At 42.4% G+C, this 26,180-nt stretch overlaps 1 protein-coding gene and 1 pseudogene across 1 annotated transcript; one reads left to right on the forward strand and one right to left on the reverse strand.

The window, feature by feature from the left end:
* Positions 1-6,954: 6,954 nt before the first annotated feature.
* On the reverse strand, positions 6,955-12,084 carry LOC125532584 (annotated as a pseudogene).
* Positions 12,085-24,171: 12,087 nt separating this feature from the next.
* LOC125542937 lies at positions 24,172-25,232 on the forward strand. Its single transcript, XM_048706191.1, has 2 exons — positions 24,172-24,354; positions 24,457-25,232. Exons 1-2 carry the CDS (start codon positions 24,214-24,216, stop codon positions 24,994-24,996), a joined length of 681 nt encoding a protein of 226 aa, XP_048562148.1. The 5' UTR covers positions 24,172-24,213; the 3' UTR covers positions 24,997-25,232.
* Positions 25,233-26,180: the final 948 nt, after the last annotated feature.

Raw genomic sequence — 26,180 nt, forward strand, 5'->3', positions numbered from 1 at the left:
TGTCATCGTTTTGGTTTTGGTACCCCTTGCTGTAATAGGCTCTTAAACTTTCTAGAAATCTACCTTAGCTTTTAGGCCATATATTGCTCTAGTGCTAACAGTAATGGGCAAGGAACTCTCCCTTGATGTGTGATATTTGTAGGTACTTTATTCGTTTTCATTTACTTTGTCTATTAGAGTTGACTGAAGTCAAACTTCATAAAGTTTGACCAAGTTTATAAAAAATAATATAAAATTTTGCTATAACAAATATATATGATGTGAAAATACATTCAATAATAAATCTAATGGTATTGGTTTCTTATTGTATATGTTAATATTTTTTTAATAAATTTTGTCAAAATTTACAAACCTTGACTTTGACCAAAGCTAATACACGGACTAAATAAAAATGAAAGGAGTACTGTTTTTCTTCTATGGATGCATGAGTACGGACATATACCATTTCTTTGTCAAACTAAGACCGATGGTCACTGAAATGAATAAATTTTGTATGTTTCGTTTCACTGCTAGAACATAAGCTTGGTGCTCAATAACTCGTTATGTTGTTTTCATCCGAACTTGCTCCGAAGCAAATTTATATTTTATATAGAAGATTGCAGTACCTACGGTTAACACCATACCAGGTCCTTTAAAGGATGCTACCCATCTCCTATGGGCACTCCACGTCATTTGATATGTCCGCGCCACGCGACGACACATGCCTCGCGCCCTCCCCACCGTCTGATCATGCAATCCAGTGCCTCACCGCACCAATGTCTATGGGGTCCACGTGAACTGCGGACGCTTGCGGGGCCACTTGACGTGTGTGTGTCTTAGGTTGGCTCAGGGCGGATGTCTAACTTTGACGATTTTAAACCTTGAGCTTGTAGAGGCCTCTTTTGCGGTGCCCTCACGTACGTGTATTCACTGGTCACGGCCTCCAATCCTGCCTAGAACAGTTTGGCGCACCGGAGAAAGAGCCATCCCGGCCGGGATCACTCGTTAGTCTCACTTCCAAATCTCTTTCTCCCTTCGCCAGAAAACGCAACAGCTCATTTCTCAGGCATTGTGGCGGGCTCGCTGCATTCAAGGACCAACACTGTCCAAGACCAGCACTCTGCATCACCCCGCTGCCCATCGACATCGGTTCGCAACACCTACCTGCTACCAGTCCACACCGCCCATTTGACACGGCAAGGGCGTGCCTCCGCTGCAAGGCTCATGGCCCTGCTCTGGGCGTGCTCAGGCCATGCTCGCGCGGCCCTCCAGCGGCACGTATTCCAAGGTCGTGTAGGCCACCTGATCGAAGACCTCGGCCTCGTGCGGCATCAGCTCCGATGCGACGAGTGCCCGTCCTGATGACGATGTTGAGCTACGATTAGCTGTTGAGGCCGACATGGTCTTCCAAATCGCACGTACTTCTTATGATGTGAGTCCGACAGTCCTGCGCCATCCACCAGCATGGGGTGAGCGGCATGCACTCGCTCGCCCTGGCGTGCTCTGGCAGCAGAGCAGCGACCTAGCGCGGGTAGTAGATGAAGAAATAGAGGGAGAAGTGAGTGGTGCTCATCCAGGGAGTCACATGGGTGGTCGTAGCGAGCTCGGAGGCATGGTGAGCTGCAGGGAAATGCATGCACACCAACTGTTCGACAGAATGGTGGTGGCTACACAAGGTCCTTGTGCAGCATTGTAGCAGCAGCAGCACGCTAAAGACGGGCGAGGTGTCTGAGGTCTCGCTCTCGTGTTCAGCGAAGCTCACCACGACTCCTCTCCTTTATGTATACCGCACATCACCGGCGTTTGCAGGCACACTACGATTTATTAAGGGCTCAAGGCCGAGAGCTCATGGGCATATAAGCTAGCTGTACCAATTACGAATCCATTGAGCTAGCTACTGATTGGTTTCTTTCAGATGATCTCACGTTGCAGCCTTAGTCGTTGGCCTCATCTAACTCGAGGTCGCCGGGCTGATCTCCCTTGGGCCGGTTGCTACCGTTCAATGTGGAGGCGAGACTCGTAGCCTTCTATGACCTCGTCGGTTTGTTGACCAACAACAATGACACGTCCAAGCCAGAGGAGGCGTTGCGGCGGTGCCGGTGTGGTAACAGAGCGGTGAGTTGGAAGACTAGAGCGCGGCCACGGGTTGATGCAATGGCGGACGAGGAGGACGGAGTGCTGGATGAGGATAAGTATGACGTGTGGGGTTGGCATGTCAGTGAGAATAGTCGGTGATCCCGGTCGGTATCGAATTTCACGGTGCGCCAAACAAGTGCGAGGTTAGGATTGACCAAGATTAGGAGTATAGGGTCAAACTTCAAGGATTTAGAGTCGAGGGTTCGTTTCTGACGAGCTCTACATGTTCAAGGTTTAAAACCGACTTCATTTTTTAACTACTTGTGCGTGCTTCGCTAGTGTGCCCCAAACCCCTCACCTGGCTCGTGCCCGCTTTACCGGTGCACCCCAACCCTTGCATGTCTGCTTCGTTTATGCACCGCACCTGTCACCCAGCTGATAGTTGACTCTGAGGCGTTGTGGGCCGGCATGCCTTGTGGCATGTGTTTGGACGTGTGCTTCGCTTGTGCACTCCAACCTTCATCCGGCTGGTAGTTCACTCCGGGGCGTTGTGATCTAGATCCTTTTTGCGACCTGCGTTCGCGGTTGTTTGCCTAAACTGGTTGTGTTCGTTCCATTCTTCTCTAGCCGGCTGGACTTGCTTCTTTGCTGCCTCCCCTTCCACGTCTTCTGTTATGCCTTCTTTACCGGCGGTGTGCCGTTCTCCTTTCCTGGCGGCTGAGGTTCAGATCTAGTTCTCTCTTTCCTCGCTAGTCTTTTTTCTTATCTTACTGTGGTCTCCTTTCCATTCATTCTTTTAGGTCCTACGAGCATTTCTGTTGTTCTACGGCGCCGATTACTAGCGGCCTATATTGTTGTTTGAGGTGAGTTACTTCTTTGCTTCTTTGTTCCTTTGTTCTTGCCTTCCAAGGGTTTCTGTCTGTTTCATTTTCTGTTCCAGTCCCTTTTATTTGGATCGCGTTACAAAAGAAATCAGGGTTTTGTTTCCTGAACTCGTGCTCACATCGATACACCGGGGCGGATTAATCCGCTAGGTAGCGGTGCCTCGGCTTCTTTTCATATGCCCTGGTTTTGCCTAAACACATGCACGTACTCGGAAATCACATGCTTTACACAAAGGTAGAATGTAGATTGCTACATGGCATACAAAAAGGAAATATGGGTAATGTTAATATACTCCTTGTTGGAGAAGATCGGGATGACAACAATATATCCTCTATTTTTCCTTGTGCTTTAGAATCCAGTTAAATTTTTCTGTCTGTGTGCTTGGTTATATATATGCAGCAAACCGAAAGGAGGTCCGAAGTCTATAATCAGGAGGGACATCGGGGTTGTTTCTTCTTAGATGGATGAGCAGCGATTTGTCCATCTGCTCCCCACATTTAGATCTCATTGCTTATGTGCTTCTTTGCAATTCGTCATTTTTTGTTTCTGTTTTGGACTTCTGTGCTCTTTTCCAATATGATGTACGTTTTTAATGCATTACTTTTTTGCGTGTATTGCTTTCTATATGAAGTTACATGCAACCCCTATCACTATAAACAGTCACCTTATACTAAAGCAAGTTGTAGATGCTCTTGGCCTTATACACTGGTAGAAAAAGGGCCTTCAGTCCCGGTTTGTAAGGGCCTTTAGTCCCGGTTCTGGAACCGGGACTAAAAGGTCGGTACTAATGCCCTGAACCGGGACTAAAGGCCCTCCACGTGGCCGGTCCACCTGTAGTCCCGGTTGGTTTCTGATTTTTTTTGAAAATTTTTTCTGTTTTTTTTTTGAAATTTTTTTATTTTCAAATTTCTGAATTATTTTAACCTCTAATCTCTAATCACCCCTCATCACTGCTCAATTTAATCTCTAATCACCCCTCATCATTCCAAATTATCTAACTTCCCGAACGGTCACCCATCCTTCTCACTACTCCAGCCTGAGCACGCTTAACTTCCGGGTTCTATTCTCCCTCGTTTCCAAGTCTGCACTTGTTGTTTTCCTGACAATAGTAAGATGTCAATCCTATTAACCCTTAGGAATTTAGCTTGAGCATGAAGTCACATATTTCACTGTTTGAGTTTAAAACTATTGTTCTAAAAAACAATAATTTTTTAGTAACACTAATATTTCTTGAATAAGTAGTTTGACCATTGTTTGACCATAGTTTGATCATAGTTTGACCAGATTTGACCAAAATTCAAAAATGGTGAAATAATTATTTAATAACACTAATATTCTTGAATAATTATTTAGTAACACTAATACTTCTTGAATAAGTAGTTTGACCAGATTTACTGAAAATTTAAAAAAACTGAAATTTGAGCATAACTTTTTTTCCTTTTGGAATTTGAGGATTCTACAAATTTGCAAACAGGCCGTAGGCGGTCTCCATCAGATGTAACTTTTCGAGTAGATGATTTTTCATATAAAAAACTTTTTAATCCGAGTTTGTATGCAAAAGTTATGCCCATTTTACAAATTCCAGAGAGATTTTGTAAATAAAGTCGAAATTCATATTTGTAAATTTTCCCAACAACTAGACCACATATCACATGGAAAACTTATTTTATTTTATTTTTATTGACATTTCCATCATTTTCTTTTGTTTTTTCTAAAACTGAAAAGGCGGTCAGGGGGGGGGGGAGTTTGAAAATGGGACCTTTAGTACCGGTTCGTGCCATGAACCGGTACTAATGCCTCAAAGCCCATTAGTCCCGGTTGGTGGCACCAACCGGGACTAAAGGTCTAACCTTTAGTACCGGTTGGTGCCACCAACCGGGACCAATGGGCATCGCACCCTTTAGTCCCGGTTTGTGGCACCAACCGGGACTAAAGGGTCCAGGTGAACCGAGACTAATGCCTTAGCCGCACGAACCGGGATAAATGCACCCATTGGTCCCGGTTCTGGACTGAACCGGGACTAATGGGCTTACCCGGCCTGGACCAAAGCCCCCTTTTCTACTAGTGATAGTTGACCAGACCACCACTTATGAAGAAGGAACACACAACTGAATTTCATGTTCCAGCTCACATAAACAAGTCATGCTTGGAAATGATGGATTTTTGTGGAGCCTACTATCCATCGACTTAGGAGCTATTGAATCAGCCAGTCTAAGTGCCTTGTTTTACATGCAGAATCAAAACTTAACAATCATTGCTGATATCAGCCTGTCTGAGCATAGGAAATGCCAAAAAGCTCTGTTACGGAAAACATCATGGTCAGATATTCTCTAGCATCTTGAAGTTAAGCTCTAATCAGAGTTGTCTCACATCACCGAAGAATTGAGGTTGTTCAAGGTTAGCACTAGCCCATGGATTTGTTGTTGCCAAACCCCAGCGCATGCAAACATATCAGAAGGTCAGGAGAAGCACCATCTTAGAACCTAAACCATTAATTGCAGTATCACGCACTTTGATTTTTGTTTTCTGTTTAAAGAAGGGCTTTGCCATCGCATTGCTGGCGGAAGTTAACAATGAAAATATGCAACTTGGATGTAACAGTGGAGGACCGACTCCAAATACATTGGTATCGCCATCACCATCGCCTCCTACATTTGAAAGCCTTCTGCTAGGTAAAGAAAAGTGATTATTGCAACGTTATTTATAGAACCCAACGGGCGGCTCGCTGATGCCGTAAAAAACATCACCATTGCAATGTATGGAAACCGCTGTGTTCATCGAGCCCTCTTTTCTATAAAGATAGGTTGTCCTGACGTTTGAAATGTGAGTATAGCCCAAGCAAATTTTGTAGATTTGTATGTATAGCAATTGGAGAACTGTCAATTCTCCTTATCCACAGGGGAGATTTTATTTATGAATGCCACCTCTTCTGTTGTTGAAATAATGAATGTGAACATGGATAGTACCTTAGGACCGTGTTTTGTATATCCATGCGATGCTGCTGGAGAGAATGGCCTGGTTTTTGTTTAACAATAGTTTCTTTGAGACAAAAACACGCTCGTGTCACTGACCTCCTCATTTAAGGTTATACTATATTGTTTGGTATTCCTACACGCCATCCACATTTAAGGTCTATACATGACTACGCATTTTTAGAGAACGGTTGCCAGTGAGCATTTTATTTTGAAGTTTGAAAATCATATTTTTGAAGTTAAAAAAATTCTGTAGTAAATATGATATGATAATATGGATATGCATACTACACATGTGTAGAGTTTGATGATGAAATAATTTAACATGTGAGCGAAATAAAAATGACATATTCATGATTTTGAAAATGTGAACATCTGCTAAAAATCCACACATTTCTACTTTGTATATATTTTTTCAATCATATAATAATAATTTTATATGTATGTTCTCGACTAGTAAAGCAAACAGTAACTCCTTGCAGATATTTCTATGATAATATGTAATCTCTTATTTTTAACAAGGTCTATCTATATAACAGTAAAATAAGCTAGTATGTGATGTGAATCCAACAAGATTTATTCAAATGGGAAAAAGAAGCCCTTTCCAAAGCCAAGCCAAAATTTCAACGTTACAAGACAGTCATGTGGGTTCAAGTAATGAAAGGTCCTGTGATTTGTCATTGCAGTTGGATTAAAGCTATACGTCGTTTGCTTGGAGGAGCTTTTGATCACCATTCTTGTGTAAGTGCCCAACAGAAGCTGAACACTCTTGAAGCGCTTGTGAAGTACACTGTCAAGATGCATTCCATGGTCATCAAATGAAGAACTACCATGACATGGAAGGCGATTTCTTTGAGGAGATATGTTACTAAGAAAGAGTAATCACCAAGAAAAGGGGAGAATGAAAAAATATCCAAGTTTTTAAGTTACATTCCCTGAATTCTACATGTACATGCCACGTGACAATTACTTAGTATATATAATAGTGGCAGTTAGGCTGCATATCTACAAATGAAATGGTGTGAATCAGAAAGACCAACAGTTAAGACGGTATGCTGGAAATTAATCCAATAGCTTGAGCAATATCTATCTTCTTCCTACAATAATCCTCATAGAACTTTGGTTTCTACGTCTGAAAAAAACAGGAACTCCACTTAAGTAAACTATATAGTTGAAACTTGATACAGGATGGTGAATATAGTTTAAAGTACCTCCTTTCTAAGTGCCTCTGCAATCAACTCCCGGGCTTTATCCTCTAAAATCTGGCTTTTGTCATCTGGAAACTATGGTCAGGTATAGCATCAGATACAAGAACAATGTTCAGATGGTTTCGATCTAGGTTTTGTTTGGATGCCGAGTATTTATAAACCTACACTATTGGAAAATCATAGTACTTTTGGTTGTAGGTAGGAAATAGTGTACAAATACAATGATGCATTTGGCGATGGCAGTATTTACTGAAGTTTTTGTTTTCTTATTTAGCATTCTGAAGGGACTGGACACCATGTTTGAGAATTGAAGGGCTATCTCAATGCAACAAGTTCAGACGCCGTCACTAAGAGATGCCATTGCTACTATAGCACAGGAAGAGACTAGAAAACACTCCCAACTGTGCAATGGAACAATTCAAACTGCAGCAGATGGTACTGCAAAACCTAGTAAAGGGGTTGGGGCAATGCAATGTACTCCAAGTATTAAGTTGAAGTCAGTCTAGCATGTTCCAGTTTTCCCAGTTAATCTAGTTTCATTGAGTGCTTTGATTGATCAACTAGATTGTTACATAACTCTTAACAAGTACTTTTGTTTGATTCAAGTTAATCTTGTTTCATTGAGTGCTTTGATTGATCAGCTAGATTGTTACATAACTCTTAACAAGTACCGATGTTTGATTTAGGAGATGGGAACTGGGAGGAGGCTTGGGGCAGGAACTAGGCATAGAGGACTATGATTCATTACCTTGTTTTTTTTAAGTCGGTGAGCTGTACAACATGCATTATGTGTTTTGAAGCGAAAAGTTCTCATGATATCTTTGGTACAGTATCAACTGTCTAATACCATCACATATTTCGCTGAAAAAACATCACATAAACTTGTAAAGCCCTTACAGAAAAAATAGTAGTTAGAAATACAAGTAAATAGGATTTACCGCACAACTGTTCGCAATTGAACTGAGGGAAGCACTCTTGAAAGGTGACATGTGGCATCACCAAGATTGGACTTCAACGATCTTAGATAATCCATCAACCGGCTTGTATACGGTTCGGTGCAAGCTACAAGATAAGGATACTCTTCTTTAACCACCTTCACATGCAGTATGTTTTTATTAGTACAGGTCTTCATTAATGTCAAAAATGCAAATCATTTGGACTTTTTAGATTCATGACAATTCCAGGGAACACCCGATGTAGATTATTAAAACTTTGGCCTGAAGGCATCTTCAAAAAGCTTTTAGCCAACATTGAATTTTCATAAAAACGAGGATTCACTAGCTGATATCGAAGTGTATGAACAACCTACAAATTCAAAACTTGCCCATAAACCGAAGTCCAAATTGTGAAATGGTATCTAATGCTGAACTATTTAAGATGCTGGTCTCTAAAGACTAATAAACAAGTAAAAAGAAATGGATCAATTACATAATTAGAGTAACAAAAAAAGGATGAAGATATACTGGTTGAAGTTGCCCACAATAAGAAAGCTAACCCAACAAAAAGGATGGGGATATAGTTATTGAAGTGGCCAGTGTAAATCATTATAAAATAATAATTTATTCGTACTAAAATTTTATACTTATTTTAAATTAATTGTATCATATTACATTTTTAATTAGTATAATATTTTTATTAGTTTGCTATCATACTTAGCCACATAACAATGTTTCTAAATAACAATTATATAATTCTTTGTTATGCAGTTCTATAGTATATCATTAGAACAGAAATTCTGCAAAATTTAAATTTTAGGAATTAATTTTAATATTTTTTGAATTAATTTTAATTACTGCATAAAGTGTATAGTGTATACACATATATATGCATGACAAACGAATTACTGAATTATTTTGCATTCCATAGCTATCATAAGAAAAAAACCAAACTAATTTTTGAGCATGCAAGTGCATGTTGAAAGACAATTGTTTGGTTAACTCGCTTAGTACATAAACTAACATAGCAGATCCATACTTATATATTCTCTACTATGTAACTCAGTTTCAAAGCAACATATATATGTTGTAACACTGGTAGCTGACTGCCTAGTGGATGATGCCTAAGATCCAAACTAGTGGACACAAAATCAGGGTAGCGACACTTACTAAAACATCCCATGCAGTTGTTTATCTATTTAGAGAAAATAGTGCGGGAGTAAATTTTTTAATACTCCCAAAATACCATAGTATTGGGAATACCGCAGCTTGTAAAATTGTGATATTTACTAGGTCTAAACGCCACAAAGTAAATATTGTTCTTATCAGAAATCATGGTATTCATAAAAAGCTATAAAAACACTTTGCATCCAAACATGTCTTAAGAGTGTGAGACACACAGAACGACACTTACTTCCTCGAGGCAAGCTGTGCAAGCAAGAAACTGAAAAAGGAAAAGGATGAAAAAGAGCAGCATATAAAACACCTCTAATAATGAATATTATGTGAATTTGAAAACGATCTGTAAAAGGAAAACAAATTACCTCGTCTTCCAAGTCGGAGCAGAATGTGTCATTCTCCAGTGCACGTCTCATTCTTTCTTGGCGTAACGGAAACATTTTAAGTTCATAGACTTCACACAAAGCATCTCTGAATTTCTTCTGTTAATTGTTCAAAGAGAGAAAATGAAATTGCATCACAAAGCATCAAAATATGAGAGTTATAATCATTCAATCGTTGCTTGGTTGTTCAGTACTAACCTCCATCTTGTACCTTTGCCAAATCTCGTAATAGAGACCATCAAACTCGTTGTAGCAACACACATCAAAACCCATGCTATCTAACCACTCCTGAATTAAAATAATATGCAATTGTTAAATACAAAACACCTAAATGAAAATAACAAGTGTACGAGAGACCCTACGTAGAAGCCAGAAAAGGCTAAGCCATCGTATAACTTCGAGAAGTCAGTAGTGATCTTGATTGCTTGGTAAGTTCCTCTGGTCAAAATCTTTCCCCACTAAAATAGAAGAGTAATTAGATCATGCTAAAGTATGTATATTGACATATATAGTGTCAGTCCATGTGTTTTTGTATCGACGTACTTACCATAAGAGATGGAGGCTTATTTAACACATAAGCTTCAATCCACTGTCATGATACAAAGAAAGCTTGTTAGTTAAAAACAATAATCCAAATTTGAGTAACTTTATCATATCTATGGTGCATAACTTAAGTTTCTTGGACAATTCTTCACAAAATTTGATATATTCTTGTTCTATCTCATAGCTATGACAATCCTTGTGGTACTCATCCCAATTGACATACTCAAATCCACCCTACATCAAAAAGCATCAGAGAGCTAGCCAACAATAACAAAGAAAGAATAGCAAACAATCAGCTGACTCAGATAATTATACTTGACCATTTATAAGTTAGGATACATTTGCCAAAAGGTCATCTAAAGGAAATAATATAGTCTGCTATCCTTGATAGAAGAAAAAAAAAACTAAGAACAGTTTCACTATTTTATTATTAACACGATAAGGTAGTAATAATCACGTAAAAGGCAATCAGGTGAAACAAGATTCTCCTGAGTACAGTTTGTCATATAAATTCATGAGTATTACTTTCTGGCCTATAAAACTGTGACAACGTTATGGAACACTTCATTCAAGGTAACAATAATTAAAACGTACAACTACTGCTAGCATGAACATGCGTGTGAATTGGTCTAAAACAATAAAAGGATCCCAAGAATATAACAGGAATACTGAAACGGCCTTTTTAACCTTTTACAAGGTTAAATAACTACATCGCCATATAAAGATTTGGATCTACATTTTGGCGTGTAGTGTCTGAGCTTAAAAATTGGCTTATCATACTAGATCAAAAGAACATAAACCGATGCATACAACTTGCCCAAAAAAGAAGACATACGTACATAATTTCGAGGGACCAGCCGTTGGTAGTCCTCCAGGCCAGCAAGTTTGCAGTAGTCAGGGTGGAAAGACCAATCTAATTCGCCATCTTCCTCAGAGCACTTAAAAGATCTCTGCCCCACAGGACGATGGCCAGGGGGGTAGTCCTCCTTCAGTTTATCATAGCAAAGCTTATCCTCAGGCACGTGTTGTGACAGCTATAGACAATGAGATCAGTCATGAGATTAAATTAACTGTGTGTTACCAACTAGCATACGCAGCACATAACAAGTAGTAATTAACTGCGAGACTATGGGAACCGAACCTGATAATACTTGCGGCGATACAACGCATGGCGCACATTGAGCTCCTTGAGCTGCACGGCATCCAGCTTGGTGCAGACGTCGACATCAGGCTTGCGAGGCAGCTGATTAAGATAAACATGATACTGTTCGTTGCTGATATCGTCTCCCAAGCGCAATTTGTTCAGTTTTCTGATTTCGTTCTCAGCTTCTTCCAGCTCTTTGGTCTTCTTTGGCTTCGCCTGTACACCAGTTTTGGTTGCAGCAGCTGATGGCTTACGAGCATGCAAACTAGTGTTACCGCGGAGAGCCGAACATGCCCTAGATTTCGAGGAACTGGCCGGTCTGCCTTGTTGTGTGGCGTGCATCTGCAGCGAGGGTTCTCTGCCGGAGACCGAGCCGACCGTCTGAGCCCTGCGTTGCTTCGGCGCCGGAGGGACCGACACCGGCGGCACCTCTCCACCGGAGACGGTGCTGACCCTCCGATTTCCATCTTGGCTCGGCGATGACGGAGGGACTTGTTAGACAATGTAACATGTACGTGGTGCAGTATAAACCGTGTACACGTATAGATTGGGGTAGCGTTGCGTGTGTTGTATTCCAGGTGGTTTAAGGTTAGTTGAGATCGATCCTTATCTTGTATAGATCGTTGGCTTGAGGATCAATCCGGTAACAACCTGAACCACCTCCCTTGTATCTATGGTCTATAAATAACACGCAACGCGTCCCTGCGAAGGTATACGCTTCAACCAATTTTACATGGTATTCAGAGCCTAACCTCTAGCACATCCCAAAACCCTAGCCATGGCCTCAAGCTCCACCGCCGCCGCCGCTGCACCGGCCCTCATTCCCATCGCCGATCGCCTCCATCGCTCTAACTTCCTGGTGTGGCGTGCTCAGGCGATTGCTGCCATCCGCGGCGCTCAGCTCGTCGCCTACATCAACCCCGACAAAGAAGAGCCGGCGCCCAAGCTCATGGACAAGGAGGGCAAGCCAACAGATGCGCCCAACCCGGCGTATGAGATCGCCAGGGCGAAGGATTCCCAGGTTCTGAGTTTTCTGTTCAATTCAGTCTCACCTCCTGTGATGATCCAGATCGCCCACTGCACCATGGCCTCGGCAGCATGGACTGCCATCACGGAGATGTTCATCTCCCAAACCCAGGCACACGTGGTGAACACGAGGATCGCCCTGTCAAACACCAAGAAGGGCACCTCAACTGTAGCCGAGTACATCGGCTGCATGAAGGCGCTCGGAGATGAGCTGGCCTCCGTTGGGAAGTCCCTCACCGACGATGACATGGTGTCATACATCCTCGCCGGCCTCGACTTCGACTACATGGGCTTCGTCTCCTCCCTGTGCGCCAGGGCCGAGCCAATCAAGGTGAACGAGCTCTACTCCCTCCTCGTCGGCTTCGAGAACAGGCTCGCCATGTTCGATGGCGGGCACCAATCCTCCCATTCCTCTGCCAACGCCGTCTCCCATGGCGGCGGTCGCGGTGGACGAGGGGGTGGGCGTGGCGGAGGCCGCAGAGGTGGAGGTGGCGGCCGCGGACAAGGCCGTGGAGGTCGCGGCCAAGGAGGAGGCCGCAACGATCTACCTGAAGTCTTCTGTTAGATCTGCTCCAAGCCCAATCACGTTGCTATGGAGTGCTACCGCCACTTCGATATCGCGTTCACCAAGGAGAAGAGCGCAGCAGCTGTCAACACCAACACCAGCTCCTACGGGGTCGACACCAACTGGTACGTCGACACAGGGCTACAGATCACATTACCAGTGAGCTTGACAAGCTCACCATGAGGGAGAAGTACTCCGGCCAGGATCAAGTGAACATGCCCAACGGCGCAGGTATGAAAATTAGCCATGCTGGTCAAGCCTATATTCATACCCCCACTCGCAATCTTCATCTTAAAGACATATTGCATGTTCCTGAAGCAACCAAGAACTTGATCTCTGCTCATCGATTATCACATGACAATCATGCCTTTCTTGAAACTCATCCACACTATTTCTTTGTCAAGGACAAGGCAACGAAGAAAACCCTCCTCCAAGGCAGATGTAGGGGTGGCCTCTATCCCCTCTCATCTGCACCTTTGAGCTCGGGCAGGCAGGCGTTTGGTGTCACCAAGGTCTCTCCATCAAGGTGGCACAGCCGATTAGGTCACCCTTCGTCGACAATCGTTCAGCATGTTCTTAGGAAGAATAAAATTTCCTTTTCAAATAGTGAGTTCAATAAAGAGAGTATATGTGATGCTTGCCAAAAAGGCAAAAGTCACCAACTCCCCTATCCGAATTCCATTAGTGTTTCCAATGCTCCTTTAGAGCTAGTTTTTTCTGATGTATGGGGGCCTGCCCGAGATTCTATTAATAGGAAGAATTATTATGTGAGTTTCATCGACGATTTCAGCAAGTTCACTTGGATTTACATTCTTAAACATAAGTCTGAAGTGTTCAAAATATTTCATGAATTCCAAGCTCTCTTGTTGAACGACGCTTTAATCGTAAAATCATCACCATGCAAACAGATTGGGGTGGTGAGTACGAGCGTTTAAACTCCTTCTTCTGGCAAATTGGCATCACCCATCACGTCTCTTGCCCCCACGCACACCAGCAAAATGGATCGGACGAAAGGAAACATCGGCATCTTGTGGAAGTTGGACTTTCACTATTAGCACATGCCTCCATGCTATTAAAATTTTGGGATGAGGCTTTTATAGCTGCCACATACCTTATCAATAGAACTCCCATTAAGGTGATAAATCTTGAAACACCTCTCGAACGACTGTTCCAAGAAAAACCAAACTATCATGCTCTCTGCACTTTTGGGTGCGCATGTTGGCCTAATCTCCGCCCATTCAACTCTAAGAAGCTTGAATTTCGCTCCAAACGTTGTGTTTTTCTTGGATATAGCAATCTTCATAAAGGGTTCAAGTGTTTGGATGTAGCCGCCGGACGGGTCTACATATCTCGTGATGTCGTATTTGATGAAACCGTCTTTCCCTTTGCTTCACTAAACCCAAATGCCGGTGCTCTTCTTAGGTCAGAAGTTCTTCTTCTTCCTGACAATTCTGTCACCAAAGAGCCTCTTGATCATGGGGATGAAATTAGTGCTAATCCATCGGTTAATTTTCATGCAAATCCTGCCATAAATTTTGGAGGAAATCCTGTTGTGTGTCATGATTTTATGCAGCAGCCTGACGCAGAACACGAGGAGGATCCAGGTGCTGGTAGCGACAGGTCTGCAGGCGGCGATCCCGAGCGAAATCCCTCGACCGCCGCGCCTGCAGGTGGGGACAGCGAACCGCTCACGCGCTCCCGCGACCCGTCCACGCCCTCGTCTCGCTCACTGCCGCTGACTGCGGGCCCTCTGGGAGCAGCCCCACAGCGCACTCTGGATCAGGCGGGTCCAGGGGCGACACGGCTGGCTCTCCGCGCCAAATGGCGGCTTCTGCACCGCGCATCGATGCGGGGGAAAGGCGGGCCCTCGACAACATCTCTGGGTCCGCCGCATCTGCCCCTGACTCGGTCGGGATCCACCTCGGATCAGCCGCGCCTGACGCGTCTGCCGCTGATCCTGTCGGGATCTGCCTCAGATCAGGTGCGCCTGGCTCCTCTGTGACAAATCCAGTGGGATCTTCTGCGCCAAGCTGCGGGATCTTCTGCGCCAACGGCTGCTGCACCGAACAACTCGACGTACACGATCTCAGCATGGTATTACAAAACCCAAAGTACGTACAGATGGTACGGTCAGGTATGGTAAAACTAAGTTTGCTGGTCTTGCTACCACAGAAGAACCAAATAGTCTACATGAAGCCTTTGCAAATAAAAATGGAAAAATGCAATGGATGAGGAATATGGTGCATTAATCAAGAACAAGACTTGGCACTTAGTTCCTCCGGCCAAGGGCAGAAACATTATTGATTGCAAGTGGGTTTATAGAGTTAAAAGAAAAGCTACAGGAGAAATAGACAGATACAAAGCCAGGCTAGTTGCAAAAGGTTTTAAACAAAGATATGGCATTGACTACGAGCACACCTTTAGTCCAGTTGTTAAAGCTGCTACTGTTAGACTTGTTCTATCTATTGCAGTATCAAAAGGTTGGAGTCTTCGTCAATTGGATGTGCAGAATGCGTTCCTTCATGGCGTTCTAGAGGAAGAAGTGTATATGAGACAACCCCTCCTGGGTATGAGGTGAAAAACAAGCGACACTATGTTTGTAAGCTTGATAAGTCCTTGTATGGGTTGAAGCAAGCACCTAGAGCGTGGTATTCTAGGTTAAGTGAAAAACTTCAAAGGCTTGGCTTCAGACCATCAAAGGCTGACACTTCATTATTCTTTTATCACAAAGGCAAAATCATCATCTTTATGCTTGTGTATGTCGATGACATTATTGTGGCTAGCTCTTCACAGGAGGGAACTACAGCGTTATTGGAAGATCTCAGAAGGGATTTTGCCTTAAAGGATCTCGGTGACTTGCATTATTTCTTGGGAATAGAGGTGAAGGAAGTCAAGGATGGTATACTTCTAACTCAAGAAAAATATGTATCAGATGTATTAAAGCGTGCTGGTATGATGAATTGCAAAGTGTCGAATATGCCTCTGTCCACGTCTGAAAAGCTCTCTAAGGAAACTGGTGAAATCTTGGGAGCTCAGGATTCTACAAATTATAGAAGTGTGGTAGGTGCATTGCAGTACTTGACTTTAACAAGGCCTGATATATCATTCTCTGTCAATAAAGTATGTCAGTTCTTGCACTCTCCTACACTTGAACACTGGACTGCAGTAAAAAGAATTCTCAGATATCTTAGAGGAACCATGAGCACCGGACTAAAATTTTCCAAGTCAAGTTCTGCATTGGTAAGTGCCTTTTCAGATGCAGATTGGGCAGGATGTCCAGATGACAGAAGGTCCACAGGTGGCTTTGCTGTTTTCTTTGGACCAAACTTGATATCTTGGAGTGCACGCAAACAAGCAACAGTATCGAGGTCCAGTACTGAAGCGGAATACAAAGCTTTAGCAAATGCCATAGCTGAAATTATATGGGTTCAAACTCTGTTAAAAGAGTTAGGTATGACACATTCACCAGTTGCATGTCTTTGGTGTGATAATATTGGTGCCACTTACCTTTCAGCAAACCCAGTATTTCATGCAAGGACAAAACATATTGAAGTTGACTACCACTTCGTGAGAGAAAGAGTAGCCAAGAAGCTGTTGGACATTCGTTTCATTCCCACCAATGACCAAGTTGCAGATGGCTTTACCAAAGCTTTGTCATGGCGCAAACTGGAAGATTTCAAGAGCAATCTTAACTTGGTAAGTTATGATTGAGGGGGAGTGTTAGACAATGTAACATGTACGTGGTGCAGTATAAACCGTGTACACGTATAGATTGGGGTAGCGTTGCGTGTGTTGTACTTCAGGTGGTTTAAGGTTAGTTGAGATCGATCCTTATCTTGTATAGATCGTTGGCTTGAGGATCAATCCGGTAACAACCTGAACCACCTTCCTTGTATCTATGGTCTATAAATAACACGCAACGTGTCCCTGCGAAGGTATACGCTTCAACCAATTTTACAGGACTGACACGGGCGTCCAACCCTCGACTTGCTTCGGCAGCACCACTCCACCGGAGACCGTGTAGACCGTCTGATCCTTTCGTTGCTTCGACGGCGGAGGGGCCGACATGGGCGTTCGATCCCTGACTTTCTTCGGCGGCACCGCTGCACCGGAGATCGGGCCGACCCTCCGATTCCCATTCCCTACTTGGTTCGGCGGCGACACCACTTCACCGGAGACCGTGTCGCCGATCTGATTCCGCGGCATCTCACCAAACCCTAGCAACGACTGTGGAGCTTCCTAAGGCCCTGCCAGTCCGATTTGATGGAGGCGGGGCGGGTCAAGTGAAGTTGGAGACGGGGAGTGCATCAAATCGGGATTCGTTGACAGAGTGAGTCGGATTGGGGGATGAGCAACGGAAACGGTGTGGGAACTGCCCGTGAGGTGGAAAGCCAGCTAACAAGCCCAACTCCTATTTGACGCCTGCTGCGCCAGTTGGAGACGGGGACCTGCGCAACGCCAACTGTGTATAAGGATGACAATAGGTAGGATATGAAACGGGTAGAGCAATATCATATTCATACCCATATAAAATTCCAACCATACCCGTATCCACGGGTATGAAACTTTACTTATACCCATACCTGACGGATACCCGTACCCCTTGGATACCCAACAGGTAGATCAAACACTACACAGCTTATTTACAATTTTACATTCATCGATACCATAATCAAAAAAAAATTATCTCAACTAAATAACAGATAGATGAATACATGACAATTATCTCAACTAAAATTGATTATTGATGAGAACTTTAACATAGGCTCACAAGATGACGACACACTTCACCAAATAACATCCGACAAGTCCATATCTACATCTATACATATTATAAGGGGCTATTGCTTCTGGCGGTACGTCATCGAAATTGCCAATGAAGTTGCAAAATAATACCATCGATGCCACCTATAAGTGATGAAAAAAATGTTTCACACTAGGGAATTCCAGCTTGGGCCGGCCCATTAAAGACCTTCTATACTGCGCTGTGCGCGCTGGGAGAAGACACAGCGCGACTGTTTGGGCCGGCCCATGTCTAGGCGACCTGTTCTTCAATTTTTTTTTATTTTCCATTTTTCTTTTCAGTCTTTTCTTTTTGAATTTAAATAATTTGGGACTTCAAAAAAGTTACAAAATTTTAGGAAAATGAGAATTTTGAAATAAAATGTTTAATAAATGTTTATGGATTTACAAAATGTTCACGGTTTAAAAAAATTCGCCTCTTCAAAAAATATTCACAGTTTTGAAAATAAAGGTCGGGAAATCAAAAAACTTCATGACTTGTTCAAAAAATTCTTGTATTAAAAATGTTAATAAAATTAAACAAATTCACCAATTCAAAAAATTGTCATGAATTGAAAAATATCCTAAAATAAAAAATTGTTTGTGACTTACAAAATAGTTTGGAATATATAAAAATTATTGGAGAAAACCTAGGTGTCTACTACGAACCGGGGCGCGCCTACCCCTTGGCCAGCCTCCGATGCCTATCTTCTGGTATATAGCCCCATTTGCCCTAGAAAAAAAAATACAGAGAGGACTTCCGAGACGGAGCACCACCGTCTAGAGGCGGAACTTGGGCAAGAGCACTTTTGCCCTCCGGCGGAGCTATTCCGCCGGGGGAACTTCCCTCCGGGAGGGGGAAATTGAAGTCATCGTCATCACCGACAACTCTCTCATAGTGGGAGGAACACTCTTCATCAACATCTTCACCAGCACCATCTTATCTCAAAACCTTTGTTCATCTCTTGTGTTCAATCTTTGTATCAAAATGTCAAATTGGTACATGTGGGTGACTACTAGTGTTGATTACATCTTGCAGTTGATGCTAGTTGGTTTATTTGATGTAAGATTATATGTTCAGATACATTATGATATTTAATATCCCTCTGATCTTGAGCATGAATATTATTTGTGAGTAGTTGCTTTTGTTCTTGAGGACATGGGAGAACTCTTGTCATAAGTAATCATGTGAATCTAGTATTCGTTTGATATTTTGATGATGTATGTTGTGATTCCCTTAGTGGTGTTATGTGAACGTCGAGTACATGACACTTTGCCATCTTTGGGCCTAAGGAAATGCATTGTGTAGTAGTTATTACATGATGGGTTGCTAGAGTGACAGAAATTTAAACCCTAGTTTATGCGTTATTTTCGTAAGGGGCTGATTTGGATCTATATATTTAATAATATGGTTAGATTTTATCTTAATTCTTCTTTCATAGTTGTGGATGCTTGCAAAAGGGTTAATCATAAGTGAGAGGCTTGTTCAAGTCAGAAAAAGACCCAAGCACCGGTCCACCAACATACCAAATTAGCAAAGTAGCAAACGCAAATCAAACAAACATGATGAAATTGACTAGATGAAATTTCCATGTGTCCTCAAGAATGTTTTACTTACTATAAGAGACTGTTCCGCCCTGTCCTTTGCTACAAAAAGGATCGGGCTACCTTGCTGCACCTATTATTACTATTACTACTCGTTACTTGTTAGAAACTATTTTGCTATCAAACTACCTGTTACCGATAATTTTAGTGCTTGTAGAAAATACCTTACTGAAAATCGCTTGTCATTTCCTTCTGCTCCTCGTTGTGGGTCATCAGTGTGCTACCCATGACTTAATGGGTAGGGTACGAACTCTACCCATGTATAAAATTGTGTCTATACTTTGCTCATGCAGTTATGGTATCCGCGGGTACCCGTACCAATGGTAAAATTACCATCCTTAGCTGTGTACGTAAATGAGGCATCCCATGTAGGTATTTTTCACCAGGTTTTTTTAACCTTCCCATGATTGTTCTTACGGTTTTTTGGGCCGTTTTTCCTATGGCTTTTTCCCCAACATGGGTTTTGTTTGTTTTCTCATTTTGTGTTCGGTCTATTTTTAATTTTAATTTTATTTTTGGTTTTCTATTTAATTTTCTTTCTTTTTCCATTAACCATTTTTATAAATTTGTGAAATTATCACTGTTCACAGTTTATAAAAATTCAAAATTTTTTGTTAGTTTTTTCAATTTCATGAACTTTTTCCAAATGCAAATTGCTTTAAATTTTGTGTGAATTTTTTAAAATTACAAAATTTCCAAATCTTGAACTTTTTTTCAAATCATGAACCTTTTTTGTTTGATGATAAGTTTCCAATATTTTGAACTTTTTTCAAAATTTTGGAACCTTTTCATTTTTGTGAACTTTTTCCTTTTTTCAAGAAGTCAATGGTGAGCTCAGCATGGCTAGCGCTCCCTTATTAAACGGTCAATAGTTAAAGGTCGTTGGTCCACCAATTAACCAAAAATGCAGTTGGGCCGACCAATATGCTTCCACGTTGACCATCGAGAGCTCTTGCTAACATTTCTTTTAGCAAAGATAGGTAGGCTTTATTGATCATTGAGAATATTAACAAGGATTACAACTGAATCGTATGAAAACCATAACCAAACATGCCTGCCAAGTGCAAGGGATAACCCTAGCCTAGCTATATTATTAGCTTCAAAGTTTGAAATTGTTCATTACTAAACGCATAAGAATTAAAACATTTTGATGTCTCACTAATCTCTCTGATAATTCCTCTATAAATGCCTCTAGTACTTTGGCGGCTACTTGTATGTTTCACATCCCCAAATCGTGTGCTAACGAGAGTACCTCCCTGCAGGCCAGCGCCTCAAGTGCGGATGGCTCAATGAGACCATTTCCAACTAGGACAGAGCTTCCCAAGTAGCTCCCATCCCTGCCACAACAACTGGCTGTAACAGTTCCAAGATTGGGATCAACGGAAATACCCGCATTAACATTAATTTTGACAAACCCCTCAAGTGGTGGCAACCAATTTTCGCTTCTCTTGAACTCTTCTGGGCGCCATTATTTCATGTGAACCGGCCAGCGTTTTAGCTATCCAAGCTCCCAAATAAAATTGATGGTCATGTGCTAGCAAGGAGCTCATGCTAACAAGCACCCCTACTCCTCCATGCGCGAATCTACGTTGGCCCATGTGTAGGGCGGCACGCCCCTGTTTTCTTTCCGTTTCTCTTCTTTGCCTTTTCATTTTTGTTTGTTTTTCTTTTTCCTTATTTCCTTTTATTTATATTTTTTCCTTTATGTTCATGAATTTAAAAATTATTCATGAATTTCAAATATATTTTAAATTCCTAAATTATACAAGAAAATTATAAATCATTTTAATTTAGCAAACTGTTCCTGTATTTAAAACAATATTACTTATATGGAATATATTCATGAATTCAAAGAAAATAGTTTTTGAAAATTGTTCGTAATTTTCTAAAAATCACAAATTGAAAAAATGTTTCCCAATTTCAGAATATCCTTGTCGAGTCAAAAAAATATTCCATATTTTCAAAATAAATCACGAATTGAAAAATGAGAGGGAATTCGAAATAATTGTTTAAAAAATTCAAACTATGTTCATCAAATCTGAAAAGGTCTGCTAATTCAAAACATGTTCGTGAATTTCAAAAACTGTGCATGAATTCAAAAAATGTTTTGAATTTCTAAATGTAAAAGGAAAGAGAAAGAAAAGAAAGAGAGAGAAAAACACGAAAGAAAACATATGTATAAACGTTCATGAATTAAAATATTTAAACCAAAAAATGGAAATGAAGCAAAAGAAAGGAAAACCCAGTTCAAGGAAAGTGCTATAAACTTACCAAAATCGGCTAGAGAAGGACACAAATGAAACCCTGCAATAAGTCTGCCCGTATAGTTGTGCGCCACTAAATAGGATGCACCATTGCCTAAAAAATAAATATGATGCACCAAATGTGTGGTGGCGAGTCGGCCGCCTGTCCCATTTGATGGGCTTTCATTTTTCTTCCGGAGAAACACTTCTACGAAGCCAACTAATCTAGCCTATGCGTCAACCTCAAGTTTCTTGGACAATTATTCACAATATTTGACGTATTCTTGTTCAATCTCATATCTATGAAATTACTTGTGGTATTCACCCCAACCAACAAAGTCATAACCACCCTACATGTAAAAAAAGGAGGGAAGGAGCAAACAGGAAAAAGGAAAGAATAGCAAATAATCATATAACTCAAATAGTTATACTTGATTATTTTATAATCAGATAAAGAAGCAGGGAACATTGTAACTAACCATAAGCTGATACAAATATATTAGAAACACATACATAGTATTTTAAAAGGAACATACTTAGTTTCATTTGCCAGAAAGATATCGAGAGGAAATAAGTCTACCATCCTAGATCGACGAAAAAAAACTAGGAAAAGTTTCACCAATTTATGTCATTCACAGAATAACAAGGTGAAACAAGATTGTAACTATATTTGAATTTTGTCAAATTGGCCAATTTGTCATGGAAATTGATGAGTATTAGTTTCGAGCTTATAAATTATGATAACATTATGGAACACGTCATTCAAGGAAACAATAATTACAACGTACTGCTACTACTAGCATTAACATGCGTGTGAATTGGTCTAAAATAATATGGGAATCTCAATAATATGATCAAATGTTCTCTTGTTTGAAAGAAACAGAATAGTGAAGTTTCGATGTAATTTGTAAAGACATGACAGATCTTGATGCAAAGTTGAGTGGCCTAGATAGAAGGTGTAGCAACGTAGTAGGATAGAAAATCCACTCATTTAGAAACCACAGAAGGTGATTGTTTGCCTTGACAGTTGAATGCGACATTACAGGTTTATGTCATCACACACCTTGTGCAACTCAAATTCATATGTCATGATGTAGTTTCAAGTGGCACTTCCATATGTAGCTGGTACTAATTGCTATAGTAGATGAGAGAACATAAACGACCATGTCCAAATCTGGAGCTTGATATGGTTGTTGTCGATGGTGATCATCCTATCCCCTAGATCGAAGTCCATTCTGAGCTTAGTGTTGGGCTTGAACTGATGAACTGCTGCCATAGGCATAACAGGCCAACACCTTAACAACCATCCAATAAGACCATAGATGTCTCCAAGAACGAGAGCAGACACCAATAGCTGCACGGATCCACCAGTTCGTGAAACGAGCGTCAAGAGAAAGGATTGATTTGGAGGTGAACCTGTGTAGCATATGATGACATACGTTGAGTCGAGGAGCCACCGACTACCAGGAACACTACTACAGCCGATTCCTCCTCCAGTCGCCGCTCCGGATCAAGGGGGCCCAAGGTTGAAATAGCAACCTCGATGGATGAAGATGATTGCGAGTGTCGCTAGTTCCTTCGTTGGGTGAAGATTGGAGGAAGGGGAGAGGAGGGAAAAAAACTCAAACTATACCTTGGTGGCGGGGAACGACGGCTTTATCATCTGCAGTAGGTAAGCACTGCTGCGTGCAGCCACGATCATATACACCTTGTTGGTGCATCGCCTCTTCCAAGGGCTCGTGTATCAGTGCTTGAGGCCCTCGATTGAACCGCCGCAAGCATATGTCACCACGGCTCGCCTGGACTCTAGGGTTTGGAAGGAGGACATAGAGCGGCTGGGGATCCCACTAGAGGCATGCCTGTGTGCCTTTCTCCTACCATTCTTTTCAATTGACCATAGTGCGATGTTGGAGAAAAACCACGAACGAGATGGGGAGGCGTACCCGCGGACGAAGTTCGAGCGGAATAGGAGTGCGAAACTGAAACTTTACGTTTTTTCTTAGTCTAATATATATAGGATATAGATACGTGTAGATGTGGATGTAGACTTTTGTCCGGAGTGTTCTTGTTTTTTAATCGCAGTACAGATGCAGACGCTCACACACCTACTCATATATATGAACGCACGCATGCACAACCGACCTCTATGAGCACCTCCGAGACTGAGCCGGCACATCATTTTGGGATTGTAGTCACCACAAAGGCCTTCCTAATCGACGGGAACGTCTACTCCCACTGAACGCACATCGTCAGAAGATCTGAAATAAATTCAGAAAAATGCGAACACCACTGTCAAGTCTAAGACATGATCTTTGGTGCGCTGGCGACACCATAGTCCTCCTAAATGTCCATCCACAAGTTGGTTCGCTATCCGGAGTGTTTTTGTATGGCGTGGACTTTGCAATAGGTGGCTTCTAGCCTTGGACAAAGAACGTGAAAATAGCAAAGAACAATTAAATGGCTGTTTTGGAAAGTGTCACGTTGGTTGGCGGCTCGTGCCTGGCACCTCTAACTATTGATGATTACGGCTTGACGTCGACCGTAACGCGCCACGCCCGCTGCACGTCCGGGTCCGCTCTGCTTCCTTCTTACGAAACCTAACAAATTCATATACTACCCATCGTCAGAGAGAGAGAGACACACACACACAAGGAGAAGGTGGGGCAGCCACGACCTAGCTTCCAAGCCATGAGGCGTGACCCAGAACTGCGCCAAGCTACCTCCCCAACCTTCCACGCTGTACGGGGGGACACCGTACTCATCACCGTCGCCGTCGACAAGCCTCTCCTCGCCCGGAGCGTCGCCATCCAATGGCACGGCAACGGCGAGGTGAGTACCCAATCCCAAGCTTCTGCCGCCCGCGCTTTAGATGTTGATTTTGACCGCAGATCGATTGATTCATTCCTGTGGTGGTGGTTGACGGGGCTGCAGACTGGCACGCCGGCGGCGGCCGATGGCATCAAGGGCCACACCTTGACGTACAATTTCGTGGCAGACAGGCCGGGCACGTTCACCTTCCGCGCGCGCTACGGCCGCAACCGCGCGGCGACTTTCACCGACGCGCAGGGACGTGAGGCCTGGCCGTCCGCCGCCGGCGACCACGCACACACCGATCGTGTCCGCGTGCCACGCAGCCAAGAGGGGCCTTCCGCCTGCCGACGAACACGCACCCCTCCACGGACCGCCCACCAAGAGCTCGTCTACGTTCGCGGTGGCCGGGGCCATGCGTGCGTCGAAGCGCAACTCATGGCAGGTAACACCACTATCTACCTCAATGACGAAGGCCCGGTTGAGTGGCTCCTCCGATTGTCCGCCCTCGGATTGACGGCCGCGGCCTTGTGGGTCTGTGGTGTATGCGGCGGGCGGCGTGCCCCTGTTGTGCGCCGCAGAGGAGACGGCCCATTGGACGTAAGGTTTGTAGGTCGAGCAAATCCTCACGTTTCATGGGCTCCCAGCTTCCCGCCGCCTTGAGTTAGTATTGTCAAAAAAATTCCCACTGTAAATAAACATATGTGGTAGTTTTCTTTCTATTGAAATTTTGGTGTTGTTGCTTCATTAATTTGCACATCGAGTTTGTAGAAATTTCATTGTAATCTAGTGGAAATGAATTTGATTGTGTAATAGTAGTTGTCTAACTTATGTGTAAATGGTTGTGTGTACTCCAGATGTTTGTAACAATTATCTATTGTTGTCTTGCTAATTCACGATGCGTCTTCAAATACAATGTTGCATAATTAGGTAGTTGACTTGAGTGAATGAAAAATAGAGGCAATCTTAAGTAATGATTTTTAATTAGATCAGGCTGGACATCTCCAACTTTGTATAACACATATTCGGCTGGCTCCAAAAGGTGCACGGCCACCACTTAAAACTGAAAGGAGAAATAATACGACAACCAACTAAACATGTTTGGTGCACATTTTCTCCCTCATTCTATTGTTCTAGACAATTAATAAAGTGATGATACGTGATTCTAGTACAATGAAAGGGGAAAATAGGCTATGACCTAAATTTAGCAATAAGGAACGAGATACTATGCTCTTGGAGCAGTTTTTCTGGCACTTCGTGAATGATCAAACTGGGCTCATGACCGTTGCTCTGGAGTCTGGACTATTTCAACGCAAGGTTATCATGGGCATCGGAGCCCTTCCATGTCCTCATAGGAATATACTTTTTTGAAAACACTATGGAAATACGCCCAAGATATACAGCATGGTGACGCCCTTCGGAAACTATCATATGGCGAGCTTCTAGTTAAGACTTAGGCTGTGCAATTGAATGTTGGGGTAGAGCAGTTGGAAGTTTCAGAGTTGCATCGATTGTCTACACGTTTTTTCAACCCTCTTAAAAAGCTAGCTCCATGCGCATGGATGGATGGGCAACCACAAAATTTAATGCATTCTCATGTGAGAAAATGCATGCAAAATACTCCGTTCATTTTTATTTACTCTGCATATTAGAGTTGACTGAAGTCAAAGTTCATAAAATTTGACCAAGTTTGTAGAAAAGAATATAAATATGTACGATAAGAAATATATATATGATGCAAAAGTACGTTCAATAATGAATCTAATGGTATTGATTTGTTATTGTACATGTTAATATTTTTGTCTATAAACGTTGTCAAAGTCTATAAAGCTTTACTTTGACCAAAG

Source organism: Triticum urartu, chromosome 1 (assembly GCF_003073215.2).
Source record: "Triticum urartu cultivar G1812 chromosome 1, Tu2.1, whole genome shotgun sequence".
Taxonomy (NCBI): Eukaryota; Viridiplantae; Streptophyta; class Magnoliopsida; order Poales; family Poaceae; genus Triticum; species Triticum urartu.